The sequence below is a fragment of the Palaemon carinicauda genome, chromosome 14, assembly GCF_036898095.1.
Source record: "Palaemon carinicauda isolate YSFRI2023 chromosome 14, ASM3689809v2, whole genome shotgun sequence".
NCBI lineage: Eukaryota > Metazoa > Arthropoda > Malacostraca > Decapoda > Palaemonidae > Palaemon > Palaemon carinicauda.
In genome coordinates this window covers 3,845,170-3,862,816 of record NC_090738.1, presented here as the reverse complement: position 1 = coordinate 3,862,816, position 17,647 = coordinate 3,845,170, and the positions used below count along the sequence as shown (strand labels likewise).

Sequence of the window (17,647 nt, the reverse complement as noted above, 5' to 3'; positions counted from 1 at the left end):
CCATGCCTATCTTTTTTTTAGCCAGATATGGCGTATATATAGGTATGTTTTTGATTTTCCGGTAATTGCCATTTTTTCGTTTTTTCCCAATTCTTTCAAAATTACTACGTACTAAGGAACTATCACAGAGTAATGATTCCTCTAGATGTTTATTTGTCGGAAAATTTTGTTTACTTTTTTTTTGATTGAATATCATCAAATTTTTTTAGCTAAAATATTATATTGTTTTACATTTTTTTTTCGATTTTATTTCCCTTCAAAAAAAATTTTTTGGGTCAGAATTTTAATTTTATAGTCGTAAAATAATCAACAATTATCCAGCAACCCACCATACAATTTTTATGCATATCCAATAATAATTAGATTAGTAAATAACACCTTGAAATTGACATACCCTTCCTACATTTCAAGTGGCAGATTAGGGAGTCTGAGTCAGTGTGGTTGGCGGCCATTTTGTGGACATATCCGAAGCGTAAGCTGCCCTATCTATATATATTCTTGTTCCCTATAGAATTTGTGATATTTTGGTATATTTTTACCTGCATAAATATCATATTATATATTAAATATATGTATTTTTTTACGAAATTTCTAAGTACTCAAAAAATTACCTTTAGATATGGCCCCTGATATAAATGTAATTTACAAAATAATGAAGATTTTTTTACATATTTCTATTTTAGGATAACATATGTTTATTCCCTAAAAAAATTAGCCACTTCCTATTTCATTTGGGTACCCAAAAAAATTCATGAAATTTGGACAAATTTTTTTGGCCAAAAAAAGTTACCCTTTTTTTCTCATTTCAGATCTTCACCTCCATGGGTCTGACTTCATCCAAAATACATCAAGATGTGTCCTAAACATTCAAGAATCAATTCCTAAAAGGATTTGTGTATATATGTATAAACTTTTTTTTTATGAATTTTTATGTCAGGTCATTTTTTTTTCTACTTAATTTTTTAAAATATTTGTAATAAATAGTTTTTCTGCAGATGAATAGTATTTATCTTTACAGTTGTTTTAAGCATTCATTGAAGTTTTTTTTGGCAAAAGAAAAAAGGAGGTTACTGCAAAAACTGATTTTTCAAGAATTTTTTTTGGCGTCGGGGTCGTTCGCGTCCGAGTATACCCTTAAAGGGGTGTCCGAGGAGCGTACCTATCCAGGGTTAAACATCCTAATGGGAAAACAACACACTCTCAACGAGAGAGTCGAATAATTAAACATCCCAATGGGGAAACAACACACTCGCAACGAGAAAGAGTCAAATGAAAAAAAACTTAAAAACTGAAAAAAAACACTAAATGCATAAATTTGCTCACACTCTTTGAGGCTGGAGAAGAACAATACGCACAGCTTCAAATAAGGTAGCGACTCCAAAGGCACACTACTACTGTAGGGAGTACAGCTCCGCAGGACTTCTCACCAAAGGTAGGGAAATATAGCCCCAATCCAAAAAAAAAAAGAATGAAGGATCCTACCTGGCTACTGTCTCCCTACGTATCACCACGAGCTTCAAGGCTCCCGCAACTGGTCATGACGAGGATGCATCGACGGGGGTGTCTCTCCATAGTCCTCCTCAAAGCCGGGATTTAATGCGCCAGCTCTGCAAACTGCCAAAGAGAACACGCAGGAACTGCAAAACACCGCAGGTGGCAGAAATGCACCTGCAAAAAGCCGTCAACAATGAGTGGCGCAATCCTCAAAAGGCTCAATTTAGCCAGCAGCTCCAGTAGGTCCTGGAAACCTTGGGTCTCGACTGTCACTTTAGGGAACGAGCTCCTCACTGGTAAACACCGGTGTCTGTTTCCATCCAAGGACTCGGAAAGCGCAGAAAAGAAAAAAAGCCTTAAACTAGACACATATCAATTATAAAAATGAGCGGGGAGGAGGTTAAACCAACATTTCAACAGAAAAACTTTAAATTTACAAATACTGCTTTATAAATTAGAATTTTTAGGCTCGGCCATGTCATCCTGATGGAAGGTTCCTTTAGGTAGTTTTCTAAGGGATATTTGCTACAGTGATACTCCCAGAGAAATAAACTGAAGGTCTCCAGGAATCTAACTCCTGGAGCAAGTATCCAGTTAAGGATATCGCAAGGGATCAGGGACGTATTTTTTAGATACGACATATAGCAATCTTTACCCCGAATAGATTTAACTCTTTGATGTAAGGGGGAAGAGTGGCGAAAGAAAGGGGGTGCCGTTCTTGGTACCCAGTGGACCTCCTATCTGTACTACTACCGGCCGCCATTCCTTTACTTGTAGCGTATAAGCTAGGTGTTCATCCTCTGGAAAGTTGAGTATTAATTCTTTCCTGTGTATAATTTTAAGCTCCACACAGTTAAATTCCAATAATTTAAGTGTATTTGGTTGAGCGTTGCCATGACTGGAGGCGGCCATTTTACGACCGCTGTCGCCGATTATCATTGCATTTTATTTAGTCAGTAGGGCGGAATTTCCCAGTATTCAGCTATAATATTAGCTAGTTAGGCAAATTATATAAGTGAAGATTGTGCATACAGAAATATTATTATACCTCTTCCGATTATATAACTTTACTTTTCATATACGGCGGGAGCCCCGGCGGTACCAACCATGGCCGTGGTTCCTACCAGAGCTAGGCTAGCCTCGCTCATGTATACGTTAGTGAAGTAATTTCCCACGTTTAGCCTCACCCTATCGTTACTTATTAATTCGGATGGGGACTTGCATCCTCTAGAATTTATGGATAAGGTTCGATATACATTCTCTTTTAGAGAAAAGAGGCTAAACCCTTCCTCCCTCCAAGAGTACCGCCAGCATTACAGGCGGCAACCACTGTCTTTCTACATCACCGTCGAGTAGAAATCCGGCTGTGAGCTAGATACTAATTAAACACCGCCTTTCTTCATTGCCATCGAGTAGAACTCCGGTTTTGGGTTAGATAGTAATTAACTCAGAGTCCCCTTGTCTTGCCGCCGACAATGTCGCCACCAAAGGAATCGTGTTTCCTCTGCCGCCGACGACGTCTTCGGCACAGGAAGCCAGGCTTCCCCAGTCCACTGTCGAAGGTAGGTGGCATACCTGCCGCCACCTGTCTTCCCAGTGAACTATAAGACCCTTTCCCTTCCCCCTTCTGTCCTTTATTGTCGGCATAGCCGTCACAACATTCTTTCACCTGTATTCTGACAGTCATCCCGGCTTGCCATGTTGTCTGCGTTGCCGGCCGGGACCCTACCGGCGGCAGTTAGTTCAGCTGCCTCAGCCACCTTCCCCCTTATGTCCTTCCTTCACCGGAAGTGAATGTCATGGGGGGAAGATTGAGCCGGCCCAGACAGCTGCCGGTGGGAAACCCAACATACTTTTGAGAAGTCTTCAGCCCTCTCTTGGTCTGCCATCCACAATTATTGCCGTTGGCGGTACAGCTGGCGGCAGGCCTTTTGTGGATGGATGGAAGCTAGAATCAGATGGATTCATATCCCTTCTATTAGAACTCTCATTCTGGCAAGGAGATAGTAGGGGGCCTGATAGTCCTCCTACACTTCCAATTGTTGTGCTAAACCATAATAATAGGAAACTCTCCTTCCCTAATACTTTCTCTCTCTCTATTAGTTAGTGCTGCCAGGTACTAGCCTAACCCCGGTAGTGCACCGGCTGAACTACAGTATACAAAAAATACAGTAGTATATTTATTTTCTAACATACTCTGTGTTTCCTATCACAGTCTATTGTTGGGACCGCAATATCATGTTGAGGTTGAGTTATCCTTCAACACCCAGATGATTTCTTTGATCATTGGGACCCTAATAAATCACCGATCATTATTAATATACTACAGGTGGATTCAGTTAGTATAAACACTTACTAACCCTAATTCTAAGTACTAGAGTTTCTTCCACCCTGCATTCTCCCTAACAGGGAGCCTAAATATTATTATTGATGGAGGTCTCAGCAATTGCCTGGGAGAGGAAACACAGATATGTGTCTTTCCTATTTCCTTTCCAGCTTACTAACCTAAGCTAACATTTATAATAGTGATTACTATTGTTAATTAAATGTATGCCTTTATATCAATGATATAGTCACCGTATAGACTAGGGACACAGCAAGGGAAACCCTTCATAAGTGGGTAAGAGGGTTCCAGAAGAACTCTCCGGGACCTTACCTACCTAATGAGTCCCTAAGGTGCCTTCTGTTTCCCAAGGCTCTAGCAAACGCGGTAGTACCCCAGGAACAGGTCCAGCCTCCTCTCATACAGCTGAAGATTGATGCAGACATCCACAAGGCACTAGAAGGGATGGAAAGCCACCAAGAACGGATTTCAGAAGTGTCCACCGACACAGAACAGGACCTACTGCAAGAAGGCCTTGAAGAAGACGTGGATCAACCACGGACGGAGGAAGAAGGATCCGTTTCGACAGTAACTGAGTACCCTCAGTCATAGCCAGAGCAGCCACGGAGAATGGGAACCTTCTCCAAAAGTGGGCCATGACATCAAAAAGGAAATCTTCCTCAGACGGAGGTACCCAGCCTAAGAACAAAAAGGTAAGGAGACTACGTAAGCCTGCGCAACTTCCGGCCGTGACCATGGCCACAGTGCTTCAACTGGTAGCACAGCCTCAAACCACCTTCCAGATGATCCCTCAACATCTGGTGGCCCAGTTGCCAGCATTTAATCCTGGCTTTGAGAGGCAATCGACCACCTTTCGTCCTTACAAAGGAAAAGGCCTCACGGGGCAGAGGAGGACGTGGTCATGGAAACAAGTCCTCAAGAACCTGCAGGCAATGAGGGGTTCCAGGTAGGGGGCAGATTATTCCACTTTTGGGATCGCTGGACCTTCGATCCCTGGGCCCACAGCCTAATCACGAATGGACACGGGTGGAGATGGAACAGAACTCCACCCCGTTTTCCAGAATTCTTCCAACATTCCACCCCCTTGTTAGAAGAATATACCTCAGAACTCTTGAACAAGAAGGTAATAAGGAAAGCGAAGTCCATCAAATTCCAGGGAAGGCTGTTTTGTGTTCCCAAGAAAGACTCAGACAAACTCAGAGTCATTCTAGACTAGTTTCCACTAAACAAGTTCATCGAGAACAACAAGTTCAGAATGCTTACTTTGGAACACATAAGGACCCTTCTACCCAAAGGGGCGTATACAGTCTCAATAGACCTGGCAGATGCTTACTGGCATCTACCAGTCAGCAGCCCCTTCTCCTCCTACCTAGGATTCAAACTACAGAAGAAGAAATTTGTCTTCAGAGCAATGCCCTTCGGACTGAACACAGCCCCAAGGATATTCACGAAACTAGCAGACACAATCGTCCAGCAGCTACGCTCCGAAGGAGTTCAAGTAGTAGCATATCTAGACAATTGGCTGGTGTGGGCAGCATCCAAGACTACTTGTCTGCAAGCAGCCAAAAAAGTGATCCAGTTCCTAGAACACCTGGGCTTCAAGATCAATCTTAAGAAGTCTCACCTTTCTCCAGCTCAAAAGTTCCAATGGTTAGGAATCTAATGGAACTTAAAGTCACACTACCTCTCCATTCCATCCAAGAAGAGGAGAGAGATAGCGGGAGCTGTCAAGAGACTAATCTGTCACAAGAGGATTTTAAGACGCCAACAAGAAAGAGTATTGGGCTCTCTCCAGTTTGCAGCAGTGACAGACCCAGTGCTAAAAGCACGTCTAAAGGATGCGTAAGGAGTCTGGAGAAGATACGCATCAAACGCTCGAAGAGATCATCGAAGGTTGACCGTAACCCGATTGCGCACGCTGTTAAGGCCGTGGTCAACAGCCAACCTGCAGCCATCACAACCATCGGTAGTGATACACACGGACCCCTCCTTAGAAGGATGGGGAGGCCATTCTCACAAGAGAAAAGGGCAAGGGAATTGGCCGCACCAGTTCCAAAACTTTCACATCAACATCTTGGAAGCTATGGCAGTTTTCCTGACGTTAAAAAAACTATCCCCTCGCAGGGCAATCCACATCAGATTGGTCCTGGACAACAAAGTGATAGGAAAATTTCTAAATCGGCAAGGCTCGAGATCACCTCACACCAACCATGTGATATTAGCCATCTTCTACCCGGCAAGGAAGAAGGGATGGCACTTATCAGCAGTTCACCTACAAGGGTTCCAGAACGTGACACTGGATGCTCTATCCAGGCGAAAGCTGATAGAGACAGAATGGTCCCTAGACGCAGATTCATTCTCCTTCATCTCGGAAAAAGTCCCGGAACTGCAGATCGACCTCTTCGTAACGAGCGACAACAATAAGCTGCAGCCGACTGTTGCAGTCACTGACTGGAGTAAGGAGGGCGTGGGCTTCGTCTTCCTCCAACAATATTGCAGTTGTACATCCGTTGAAACCCCCTTCTGTTGTAAAGATGGTTGGAGAATAGTGCTTTGTGGCAGTCGTTTCCTCACCCCCGCCAAGTCTGGATATACAGCTGTGGAGGGGGAAGCCCTTGCAGTGGCCTGGTGCTTAAAAAAGGCACGGTTATTCTTATTGGGCTGCCTGAACTTAACCATTCTCACGGACCACCACCCTTTAGTCAAGTTACTAGGCAATAGAAGTCTCGGTGATATTTCCAACCCTAGACTGTTTAGATTAAAGGAGAAAACATTATTGTATAATTTCAACGTTAAATACCTACCAGGCAAGAGAAATGCTGCTGACTTGCTCTCGCAATTTCCTAGCCTGACGGCTCCAGATAGACAGGATGCGAGCTTCAACGAAGAATTAACGATTGCTATGGTGTCAGTAATCACAGAAAACCTACAGAAGTAGTGCACCATAGACGAGAAAACTGTTGAAGGGGCAGCCCTGGACAACTCAGCATATCTGCTACTAGTCACTCAAGTGATTGCTTGTGACTGGAGCCCGAAGAAATCTCAAGAAATTGCATGTTTGAGGCCCTTCAACGGCATCAGAGAACGTCTCCCTATATCTGGCAACCTGGTCACATACTGCTTCAACGATAACTGCATCTGCCTTGTCATTCCCGAAGTGCTCCGCTATCAGATAAACGCCAACCTCCATGCTGGACATCTAGGCCTAGATACAATATTGAGAAAAGCGAGACATTCAGTCGATGTCCCGGGCATCGAGGGTGACCTCCAGCATCATCGTTCACGATGTACATCGTGCGACGCCCACGCACCATCACTGCCTGCCGAAGTCATGAAAATGACCCCTGCCCCAGAGTATCTATTCCAACAGACTGTCATGGACCTGTTTCAGCTGAAGGACACATGTATGTGGTATATTGTGACAGGCTTACAGGCTGGCTAGAAATAGCCCACTTCTCCTATGGCACCTCTTCTGCAAAGGTCATGATAAAACTTAGGCATTACTTCACTCAATGGGGAGCATCTGAACAATTGTCTACCGACAGCGGTACCAACCTGGTGAGTGAAGAGATGATGACCTTCTACAGGAGATGGAGAGTTGACATACGCCTATCATTGACCCACTACCTGCAGTCAAATGGGAGAGCCGAGGCCACAGTTAAGTCCACAAAAAGGATAATTAGAACAAGTATCAGCGGGACTGAAAGCCTCACTAACGACAAGGTATCATTGGCCATGCTACAATACCTGAACACGTCCTCAAGGGGTATAAATAAATCTCCGGCACAATTGGCAACTGGGAGACAGCTACGGGATGGTGTACCGACTGCAAAACTCAACTATATGTTAGACCAACACTGGAGAAAATCCATTAGAAAAAGAGAACTTCAGGTGGCAGAGAAAAATGAGAAGATATTGAAAGCGGCAGCGACAGGAGGCTAATGCCCTTACAGCCAGGCACGCACATTAGGGTTCAGAACCAGATGACCAAGGCTTGGGACGACCTCATAGACAGTACATCATAAGACTACAGTAGATGGTAGTGGGCATCCTTCGATAAGGAACAGAAGACCCCTCAAGGTCACTAAACTGTCCGTCAACGAGACAAGAGGAGCCACTCCTACCGACGACGATGTGGTTCATGAGCGTAAGTTTCCTCCATCAGTGCCAGAGGTACGGCCTCCAAGGAAGAGAGAGGCCCCTGTTTGGATGAACGATTATGTATAATTATCTTTGCCTTGATTCTGCATTTATAAAATGAAAGCAACTTCTGTTTTATTTTACTGCACTTAGACGTGCATTGATTTCATATTTGCAAAATTATATTATGTATGAGGTTTTAGGTTGGTGTTGCATTCACGACTCAATTTCAGTTCACATCTTGCAATGGTGATGTAATTATTGTTTCGCTTGAGGTTATGTTAATGCTGTTGATGTTGCTCTCTCTCTCTCTCTCTCTCTCTCTCTCTCTCTCTCTCTCTCTCTCTCTACCATTGATTATTACGATTAAGATTTACCTTACATGTCTGTTGTTTTTCTTTAAGAGTGTATAGCATTTCGTTTGTCATATCTGCTTTTGATAATGTCATTTATAAGTTTTGAAAATATTACCCTCGTAATATTTTGAGAGGGAGATGTAAGATGTGTTGAGGCCGTTTGTAGCGCCTAAGCACCGCCCACATAAGTGACGTCATTGTCCACGTCACGGGCTATCTGTATTTCCTTCCGCTGTGCCGCCTGTGTAGTGTGTATCAGTTCAGTTGCAATGAAGATATGAAATCACGCTAACTATCATTTCCTGATCCTGCCTAGCTTAAGATCTAGAAAGTACCAAGCCAAGGTTATTGCCATTAACTGTTAGATTGTCTTAATAGGCTACTCTTACAGAGGTCTAAGACTTTTGAAAGGGGGAAAGAAATTTTTTTTTATTTTTGTAGTTAAATGTCGCCATAAGCCAAGCATCAAGAGAAAATCAATATGAACGTCGGGTGAGTATAAAAATAAAAACTTTTATTATTAAAACTTAGTTTTTCAACATTGTATATCCACAAGGTTACTTTAGCAAACAATTTTACTTTATTATGATAATGCGAGCATATTCTACGCTCTCACTTTGTTGTTTTGATTAGAAATTACCCCAACTCGGTTGGATTTTTTCCTTCTATATATACCCTATCTATATATAGATGGAGAGAGATTGGTTTAAAAATGGGTTTTTGCAGATAGTGGCCCCCAAAAGAGCTCGATTGGCAATGGCCGAAGAGCAACTTGCCTCGAGAATGGCTGAAGTAGAAGCCAAGAGAGGAGAACTAAGGGAACTGGAGGATAAACTGGAGAACCTCCAGCGGCGGTTTTCCATTTCGTGCCGAGAGAAGGAAAAACTGGAAAACGAACAAAAGCTGTGTAGTCTCAAACTGGATAGAGCCAAGAAACTTATAAGTGAGAGAGAAATTTTTTTTTTTTTTTTTTTTTTTTGTAATTCTGTATCATGATCAGAAATATATTCTTCTTTTGGATGTATTATGAAGAAATCAAGTTCTTGTTATTTTATTTATTTTTTATTTGTTTTTGTCTGTTCTGAGAAGTTTTGATTAATCTACTCATAGGTGGACTTGGTGGGGAGAAGGAACGATGGGAGGCAGCTGCCCAAACTGCCTCTGAGGATCTCCTACGGCTGCCGGGAGATACCTTAATGGCCGGAGCATCCTTGGCTTACCTGGCTCCATATCAGCCCGAAATCAGGTAAACTTTGAATATCAGAAAATTTTGGGAAGTCTGGTTTAGAAATAAGTGTAATTCACATAAAAGAAAGGAAGAATTTTCTCCATTACATTTTTAAATGCAATAGTACCTTGGTTTACAAATTTACCCCATTAGAGAAGTAAGCTCTTAACCTAAAATGTTATTAAATTTAAAAGATTTTGCTCATAAGAAATGAAGTATATTCACTCGATGCGTTCCACATTTCCATAAATACATACATACACACATATTGAAAGGTTTTGCAATGGTAATTACAGTAAAATTTATATCCCAGTATCAGAGATAAATACAAATTAATAATTCACAATAAAATATAGAAGTATTTATAAATTAACTTGTCCATTACCTTTGATGAGAATCGTGGCATGCGTCAGGGAGACGAGGGGAGACTAGGAGGAGGGGTGTTACTGCTTGCAGGGAGAATCTCCCTCCATGAGAAATTTATCGGGAGTTCTCTAACTGTCGCCTATCATTTAATTTAAGCTCTCTAGATACTTGGTTGTTTTTAATACTCTTACTTTCAGTTTTGGCAAGGAACATAATCTATACTCTCTCAAACTTTCCAAGAATGCTATGGTTGCGCCAGGTAAAAGATACAGTTTTGTTAGCCTAGGATAAGTAAGACCCTATAAATGCTACCCGCAGAGGCAATCTTTGGGAAGGTATGCTTAAGATCCTGGTAGTCGAGGGAAAGGTTTGCCTCTTAAATGCATCTTTTTAATTCATTTCCATTCCTGATTCTAATTACTCCTTCCTATATATGTATTATTTACATATTTTTTCTTTTATCAGCCTTCGTATCAATGGTTAAAGTAAATACTGCAGTATAAGATACAGGCATTATATCTAGCCTCTTTTAATACACTTCTTATCCTTTTAAAGAAAAGTTGTTTATTTTTCATCAATTATCAAATTTCTTCAAAGTTTATATACATACACACATAAAACCTTGATATATCATTTATTTTATAAAGTATCAAGTTCATTAATCAGTAAACTATGCTTATAATGCACACACACACACACACACACACCCATACACACACATACCAGTTGGATAGCTGCACTTTATCCAACTTCAATGACTGATTTCAGGTCGGGCTGAAGTAATCGCCCCAATTAAAGGAAAAATATCACTAGGAAAAATGCAAATTGCTTTATTTTTTATATTTAGCAGCAATACCACTGCTTTTTCAATATTATTATTATTATTATTATTATTATTATTATTATTATTATTCTTTTTTTTTTTTTTTTTTTTTTTTTTTTTTGATAAGCGTACCTCCTACCTGCTTCTCATCAATCCAGATAAATAGATATCTTTCAATGTTAAGATTATGTTGCCATTTATTTGTCAGTGATAGAACATGTTTGGTACAGTTTAATGCTTCAATGTACTCTTTATCGTTCAGAACTGTAACTGTACCAGTTGTAGATGTTGCTGTATGAATGTAGTTTTTGCAGTTCGGCCGTACGCTCATTCGTCTTCCTATTGTCCTTCCTACCCTCTTTTTAATCACTTTTGGGGCCATTGTCACGATACTGTTAACTTTAGCCTATAATTCAGCACAAAATGTCTTCATGATGAACAAGAGCGATCACAACTTGACAATGAGCATATGATCGCAACCGGATAAAGAAAAATTGCAAGGATGCGCAATTGTCTACCGCAATTAATAAGTTACAGTAATACCTCAGTATATGAGCATACAAATTCAAATCCGTTTACAAGCTCTGTATTGGTCTGTGAGGAAAAAAATTCCCTCCGTATGCTTATTTATGATAACCAAGTATTAACAAGATTAGCACACACACCCATCCCCACCCAAATACACTAGTGTTCTCAGGGGTTTCCTTGGCATTTTTTTTTTTTGGGGGGGGGGGGGGGTGTGCGTGCTAATCTTGTTAATACTTGGTTATCATAAATAAGCATACGGAGGGAATTTTTTTCCTCACAGACCAATACAGACCTTGTAAACGGATTTGAATTTGTATGCTCATATACTGAGGTATTACTGTAACTTATTAATTGCGCGTTGAATTTATATTTCCGAGAAGAACATTTAGGAAAAACTTTGAGTAATCCTGATGTATTTTGAATATTTGTTTTGTTACATGCCCACATTAATCATCAAAGGGACAGACTGCGAGATGAATGGTGCAGTGCCATGAAAGAATCTGAGCTTGAAGTGACGGAACCTTTTAGTCTAGTGTCTTCCTTGACACCTGCTCTTCACATACGTGCTTGGGGACTGGAAGGTCTACCTACTGATGGCTTCTCCTTGCAAAATGCGACGATCATTAAACATACTGTCAAGTTAGTACAAATGTTTCATGTTTTTCATTAGAAGTATATTGTAACAACAACTGAATAATCTTAGGGATTGCTTTTGTCATTCATGTAGAGATCTTACTCGGAATAAAATATATGTGGTTTCTCGTTTCTATAACTATGAAATACATGTACAGTTATTCTTCAAAAATCTTGCTTTTATAATTATTATAGTCCTCAGGCTTTGGCAAATATGTTTGAATCGGTAATTATGCACATCTATAACACTCACCTAATACATAAATTTTTTATCTTTATTTTTTTTTTCTGTAGCAATATGCTATGCAATCTACCAAAAGACACTCATCTACAAATTTGAAGTACCTTTAACTAAAGTTTTGTGAGATTGATAACTTTGATTCCAGATGGCCCCTTTTAGTTGACCCTGATGAACTTGGAACTAGATGGATCCAGCAACATGAAGCTGCTAATGGACTGGAAGTAGTCAGAGAACAGGATATGAATGTGCCTTCACCTAAAGACCCAGCCTTGACCGTGCTGGAAGCTTCCATCTTCCACTGTGTCCCCAATGCAATACCGCTGCTTTTACTGGATCTGTCAGCTGATCCTCCATCTATCCTACAAAATATCATTTCTCGAACAACTGTCGAAGAAGGTAAAATCACAAAGTTTGTCTGAAAGGTCGTTAAGCATCCTCATTTAATGGAATGGCACATTAGATAGGTAAATAGAAGGGGAAGACCTGTAGGTTGGCCCAAGTACAAGTGTATTCATAAAAAAAATGAGACAGGTAACAAACCTAGATCCCTGTAAGATAGTAGTGCCCCCAGTGTTTAGTTGTATTTTACTGTGCTGGAAGATCTTTGTAGTGCCTCTTTGGCTCCTAGCCACATCCATTTTTTAGCTCTCTACATGATCTCCATTCCTACTTTTTTTCTTTTATCTAGTTGTCCAGTCTTTTGTAACTTTAATACTTCATAGTGTAGCCGCAGTGTTTATACCCTTAACTTTGCTCCATACCATTGTCAGGCCAGATGCCAAAATCTCATAACTCCTATCTAAATCATAATTAATGGCTATAAATTCGAATATTACGTGAAAACTAAATTTAATTTTGATTATTACACAAAGTAAGTGAAATCACATAATGAAAAAAGGTTATGAAAATGAAGACAAAAATCATTCAGTGGTACTGATCAAGGAAACTAACTTGGTAGTTGTTCCTATGCAGATAACAAACCATCGTCCTTTTTGTAGGGAGTGTGTTTTAGCGTGAAAGCTGGACAGCTGTTGAATCATTTAATGAGCAGTTAAGCAATAGGTGGGAGCGAGGGTTAGGAGCCCCACCCCTTACCCTGTCCCCTAGAATACAGATGTACTGATGCACCCTCAAGCAAACATCTCATTTTCTTTTTATTTCATAAAGTAAATACTGGCTGTTGAATGATATTGTGAAACAAGACACTCTGCGTTGGGAGGGACTTTACATCCAGTGTTTTCCATTTAACCGGCTGTAAATCCAACCTCTCTCTATGCTCATGATGGGGGCATAATTGTTCTCAATCATCCCCTTGTGCTGAGTTTAGGTCGTGGCCTACTAGTGTTGGCAGATGTATGCTTTGAGGGGAATGAAGAAAGCTTTCCTTCTTCCTTCTGCTCAATGGGTGGATCTACTTTTGCTGCTTCTACACTTACTCCTGTGACACATTTCTCTGGTAATGAGTAGCAGGAGCAAGGAGCCATTGGACATATGTTGGCGGGTTTTCAAATTTTGGTGGCGTTTCATATTCCTCTTGTGTTTGTCACACCCCAACCAAGTTTGGTGGCTCTTCTCCATTTGTAATATCGCTGATGACGAGTGTGACCTAAGGCAGTTTTTTGGCTTTTTATTTCTTTCAGGTGGGATCCCCAGTGCAATTGTCTCCTAGGTGATGACAGTTGTGATGGGTGTGTTAGTGTGTTCCAGTGTCAGTGTTCTGTTGATGTTGTCAGTGGCTATCCCACCATAGGGTCCCCCGGAGCCAAAAGACATGTTCTGTGGTGTTGGATGTGGGTTGGGCGGTTCCCCGTGCATCTCACTGCTCCACGCATTTCTGCCCTCCCTTCCCTTGTGCTTCACCCTAACTTTTGTGATTGTGGGTCTGTAGCTCCCGCTTCCCTGCATGTATGAATTTTTTCCCCGTGACATTGTTCCTTAGTGCTGTCTTTCCTGATGAGGCAAATTAACCATAAAGAGTAACACTGCGTGAATGCACAAATAAGTGTTTTGATGTCTACAGTGGCTATCCTACCATAGGGTCCCCCAGAGCCGAAAGACATGTTCTGTGGTGTTGGATGTGGAGTAGGCAGTTCCCCGTGCATCTCACTGCTCCACGCACTTCTGCCCTCCCTTCCCTTGTGCTTCACCCTAACCTTTGTGATTGTGGGTCTGTAGCTCCCGCTTCCCTGCATGTATGACTTTTTACCCTGTGACATTGTTCCTTAGTGCTGTCTTTCCTGATGAGGCAAATTCACCATAAAGAGTAACACTGCGTGAATGCACAAATAAGTGTTTTGATGTCTACAGTAGCTATCTTACCATAGGGCAGCCAGAGCCGAAAGACATGTTCTGTGGTGTTGGATGTGGAGTAGGCAGTTCCCCGTGCATCTCACTGCTCCACGCACTTCTGCCCTCCCTTCCCTTGTGCTTCACCCTAACCTTTGTGATTGTGGGTCTGTGGCTCCCTCTTCCCTGTATGTGTGACTTCCTTCCCTGTGACATTGTTCCTTAGTACTGTCTTTCCTGATGAGGCAAATTCACCATAAAGAGTAACACTGTGTGAATGCACAAATAAGTGTTTTGAGTTGTCATTGGAATAATTTCATTATATATCTTTATCTTGTATATTAGCACCAGAATACTGAACTTTCATGTGGGAGTGGGTTATTGTCATACAAGCTAAACTAGAATAATAATTATAATGTATACCCCACAAGAGCCTTTGAGATGAACGTTAGGCAAAGATCTGACTCTCTAGATGGTCTTTCTGGTAACTGAGCTTTTGCGAGGTGAATTGGTGATCTTTTGATATCTTTTGTCATTAGTCATTCTGAAGGATGAAAGATGTCTCCTGTGCTTTTCCCTGAGTTCATGGCCAAAACAAAGCTGCCTTCTATTCCAGGTCCAAGTCCCTCTTCATCTCTTCACAGGTGGCGCCCAGATTCAGTGTTTTAAACCAGAGCTCCAAAGATTTTTCCAAATACTGGCAGGATAAAGAGAAAGATATCCAAGCTCACTATTTTTCTTTCTATCTTTGTGAGACCACTAACTGTGCCTATACCTCAACCAGCAAAATGGTTTGAGGTACAACTTGGGCAAGGGCTCATGAAGTTTTGGATATTGGGTGTTGTATTAGGAAAGAATTCTTTTATTGCAGATTAACTATACCTCCCAGTATCTGCGGGAGTATGTACACAGGTCCTGGGGTACTTACCCTTGTTCCTGTGGTGGCTGCTCAACAGGTTATGTAGCGAGCAATGCTCTCTCTCTCGAGACAAGATCTGCACAACATAAGCCTAGAATGATAGATAGAAGGCCTGGCCTTCCCTTCTTTCTTCTCTCTCTCGTGGGGGCACAGCAGTCGTGGCCATAGGCTGGACCAGTTTACAGATGCAGGTGATCATTATAACTGAGAAATCTTCCTTTTCATTGAAAATATAGTAAGATTTATCTCCCGTATCCTGCCAGACAAGAGGAAGGTTTGATTAAATGTATTCAGCCCCATTTTTTATATGTGTGTGCATTTAGACAGCTTATTCTCCTTTGACTGATTACCATATGCTGTACTCTTGGTGTGGGTTTAACCCAACACCTTTGTCATCGCCATGCTCAGACTGTTTGTAGTTTGATAGGAATCATCACCTTTGCTGCTCCTATACTAGATCAGGTGCTCTAACATTTCCAAGGAAAGTTAAACCAGTCATATTTTGGCTCATCAGGACTTTCACCTAAGGCTGACTTACTTATTATACGAGGATGGCTTGTATTCACATAGGGACAAATAAAAATATTTTCAAATATTTTGCATATTTCTTAACTATACAAACCCGAGTCCTTCCTCGTCATCTGTCAGTAGTTATAACCATCTCATCAGAGTTTTAAAGGGGTGTTACAGCTTCGATTCAGTCTTAAAGTACTCCTATTAAAGGACTCAGCTTTGTATACTTAGGAAAAATACAAATTATTTAAAAAGTTTTTGGTTATGGGCCATCCATTTCTGAAAACATGTAGGATGTATTCATTCTCTATTTATTTTGGCAAATTGGAAACAATCTGAAGAAATGTGTCATTGTACATGTTTTTTCTTTGAAAAGCAACAGTAATCATATAAAAAGAGACAATCTTCTGATTAACAATTTACATCAATGAAATAATCAGAGACAGAAAAGATATACTCGATCATTTCTGTTTCTTTATCCTGATCTGTTATTCTTTCTATGTAGCCATTTTCCTTTTCCTTTAAATAAGTTTCTTGCCTGTATGAAGGGTACTTTGATTTTTGTCCATGTTGACCTGTTTCATGGTTTTATTGCCCAATAGGTGGAGTTCGTGTTTATCGAGTTGGATCTTTCATGGTGCATTTCAAACCAGGCTTCCGTTTATATTTGGCCACTAGACAGCCCCGTCCACATTTATCACTTGAGACAGCAGCCAGCTTGACTGTGGTCAATTTTACCATCACTATCCATGGTCTTCACGACAACCTACGGCAAATTCTTGTCACTAAGGAGCGGTGAGTGAAAGCATATACAATGCACTCTCAAGTAAACAACACTAAAAAAATTAATATTGAGAAGGGAAAAACTGGTTGCTAATCAAATGAATTGTGTATTCTGTAATTCTGAGTATTAAGTGGTCTCAAATACAATTTATCAGCTGTTCCAAAAATTATTATATTTTGGAGTTCAAAGAGTTCTTGCATTTTTTTCTAGTCCTGAGTTGGAGGATGAACGTCAGAAGTTGGTTGCAACAACATCTTCTCACCAAAGAGCTTTACAAGACACCGAGGAACGAATTTTACAGACACTGTCTTCAGCACAAGGGGATATCTTAGAGTCTGAGGAGGCCATCTTCATTCTACAAGAAACTAAGGTTCACAGAAATAATTGCAATAAGTATCTGTTTATTATTCTGCCAATAAGTAAAAGTTCAAGTTGCATATTTCTTGAAGCAAAATAATGTGAATCGTCCTCTGTATTAGAATCTTGTGTTGATAATTATATGCTTTGTGTAAGAATGTTTTCTGATTGTTTCTATAAAGGTGCTATTAGTTGATTCCATAACCATCAACATTTAAAAAATAATAAGTTTGTAATTGCAAAAACCGACTGAAGTAGTGTACCCTGACGGCCTCTTTAAAAAAAATGTCTGAATTTGAAAGAAATAATTAGTGCTTCTGATATTGAATAAAAAAATTTGAATTCTGAGATGGCCAAAAATTACGATTTATAATATACCCCTTGAATATTTCTTAGCAAATGTCTGACGAGATCAAGCGTAAGCAGGAGCAGTGTGTAGAGATGGAGGAAGCTCTCCTTTTGTGTTGCCAACAATATGAGAAGGTATCAAGACCAGCAGCTAATCTCTACATGACACTCACAAGTTTGTCCACACTTTCTACCATGTACCAGTACTCACTGTCGTGGTACATTTCGCTTTATACTTCTGTTATTGCCAACACGTAAGTAATGACGCTAGGTATAGTTTTAACTGC

The 17,647-nt window shown here is 40.7% G+C and overlaps 1 protein-coding gene across 1 annotated transcript in view; it reads left to right on the top strand.

Moving 5' to 3' along the window:
- Positions 1–17,647, top strand: part of LOC137653847 (uncharacterized) — an 829,144-nt gene that overhangs the window by 562,398 nt on the left and 249,099 nt on the right. The window contains exons 57-63 of the mRNA XM_068387498.1: positions 9,061–9,277; positions 9,445–9,580; positions 11,739–11,918; positions 12,299–12,549; positions 16,474–16,666; positions 16,866–17,025; positions 17,409–17,614. Of these exons, the coding sequence (XP_068243599.1) occupies positions 9,061–9,277; positions 9,445–9,580; positions 11,739–11,918; positions 12,299–12,549; positions 16,474–16,666; positions 16,866–17,025; positions 17,409–17,614 (1,343 nt within the window). The remainder of the gene's footprint in view (positions 1–9,060; positions 9,278–9,444; positions 9,581–11,738; positions 11,919–12,298; positions 12,550–16,473; positions 16,667–16,865; positions 17,026–17,408; positions 17,615–17,647) is intronic.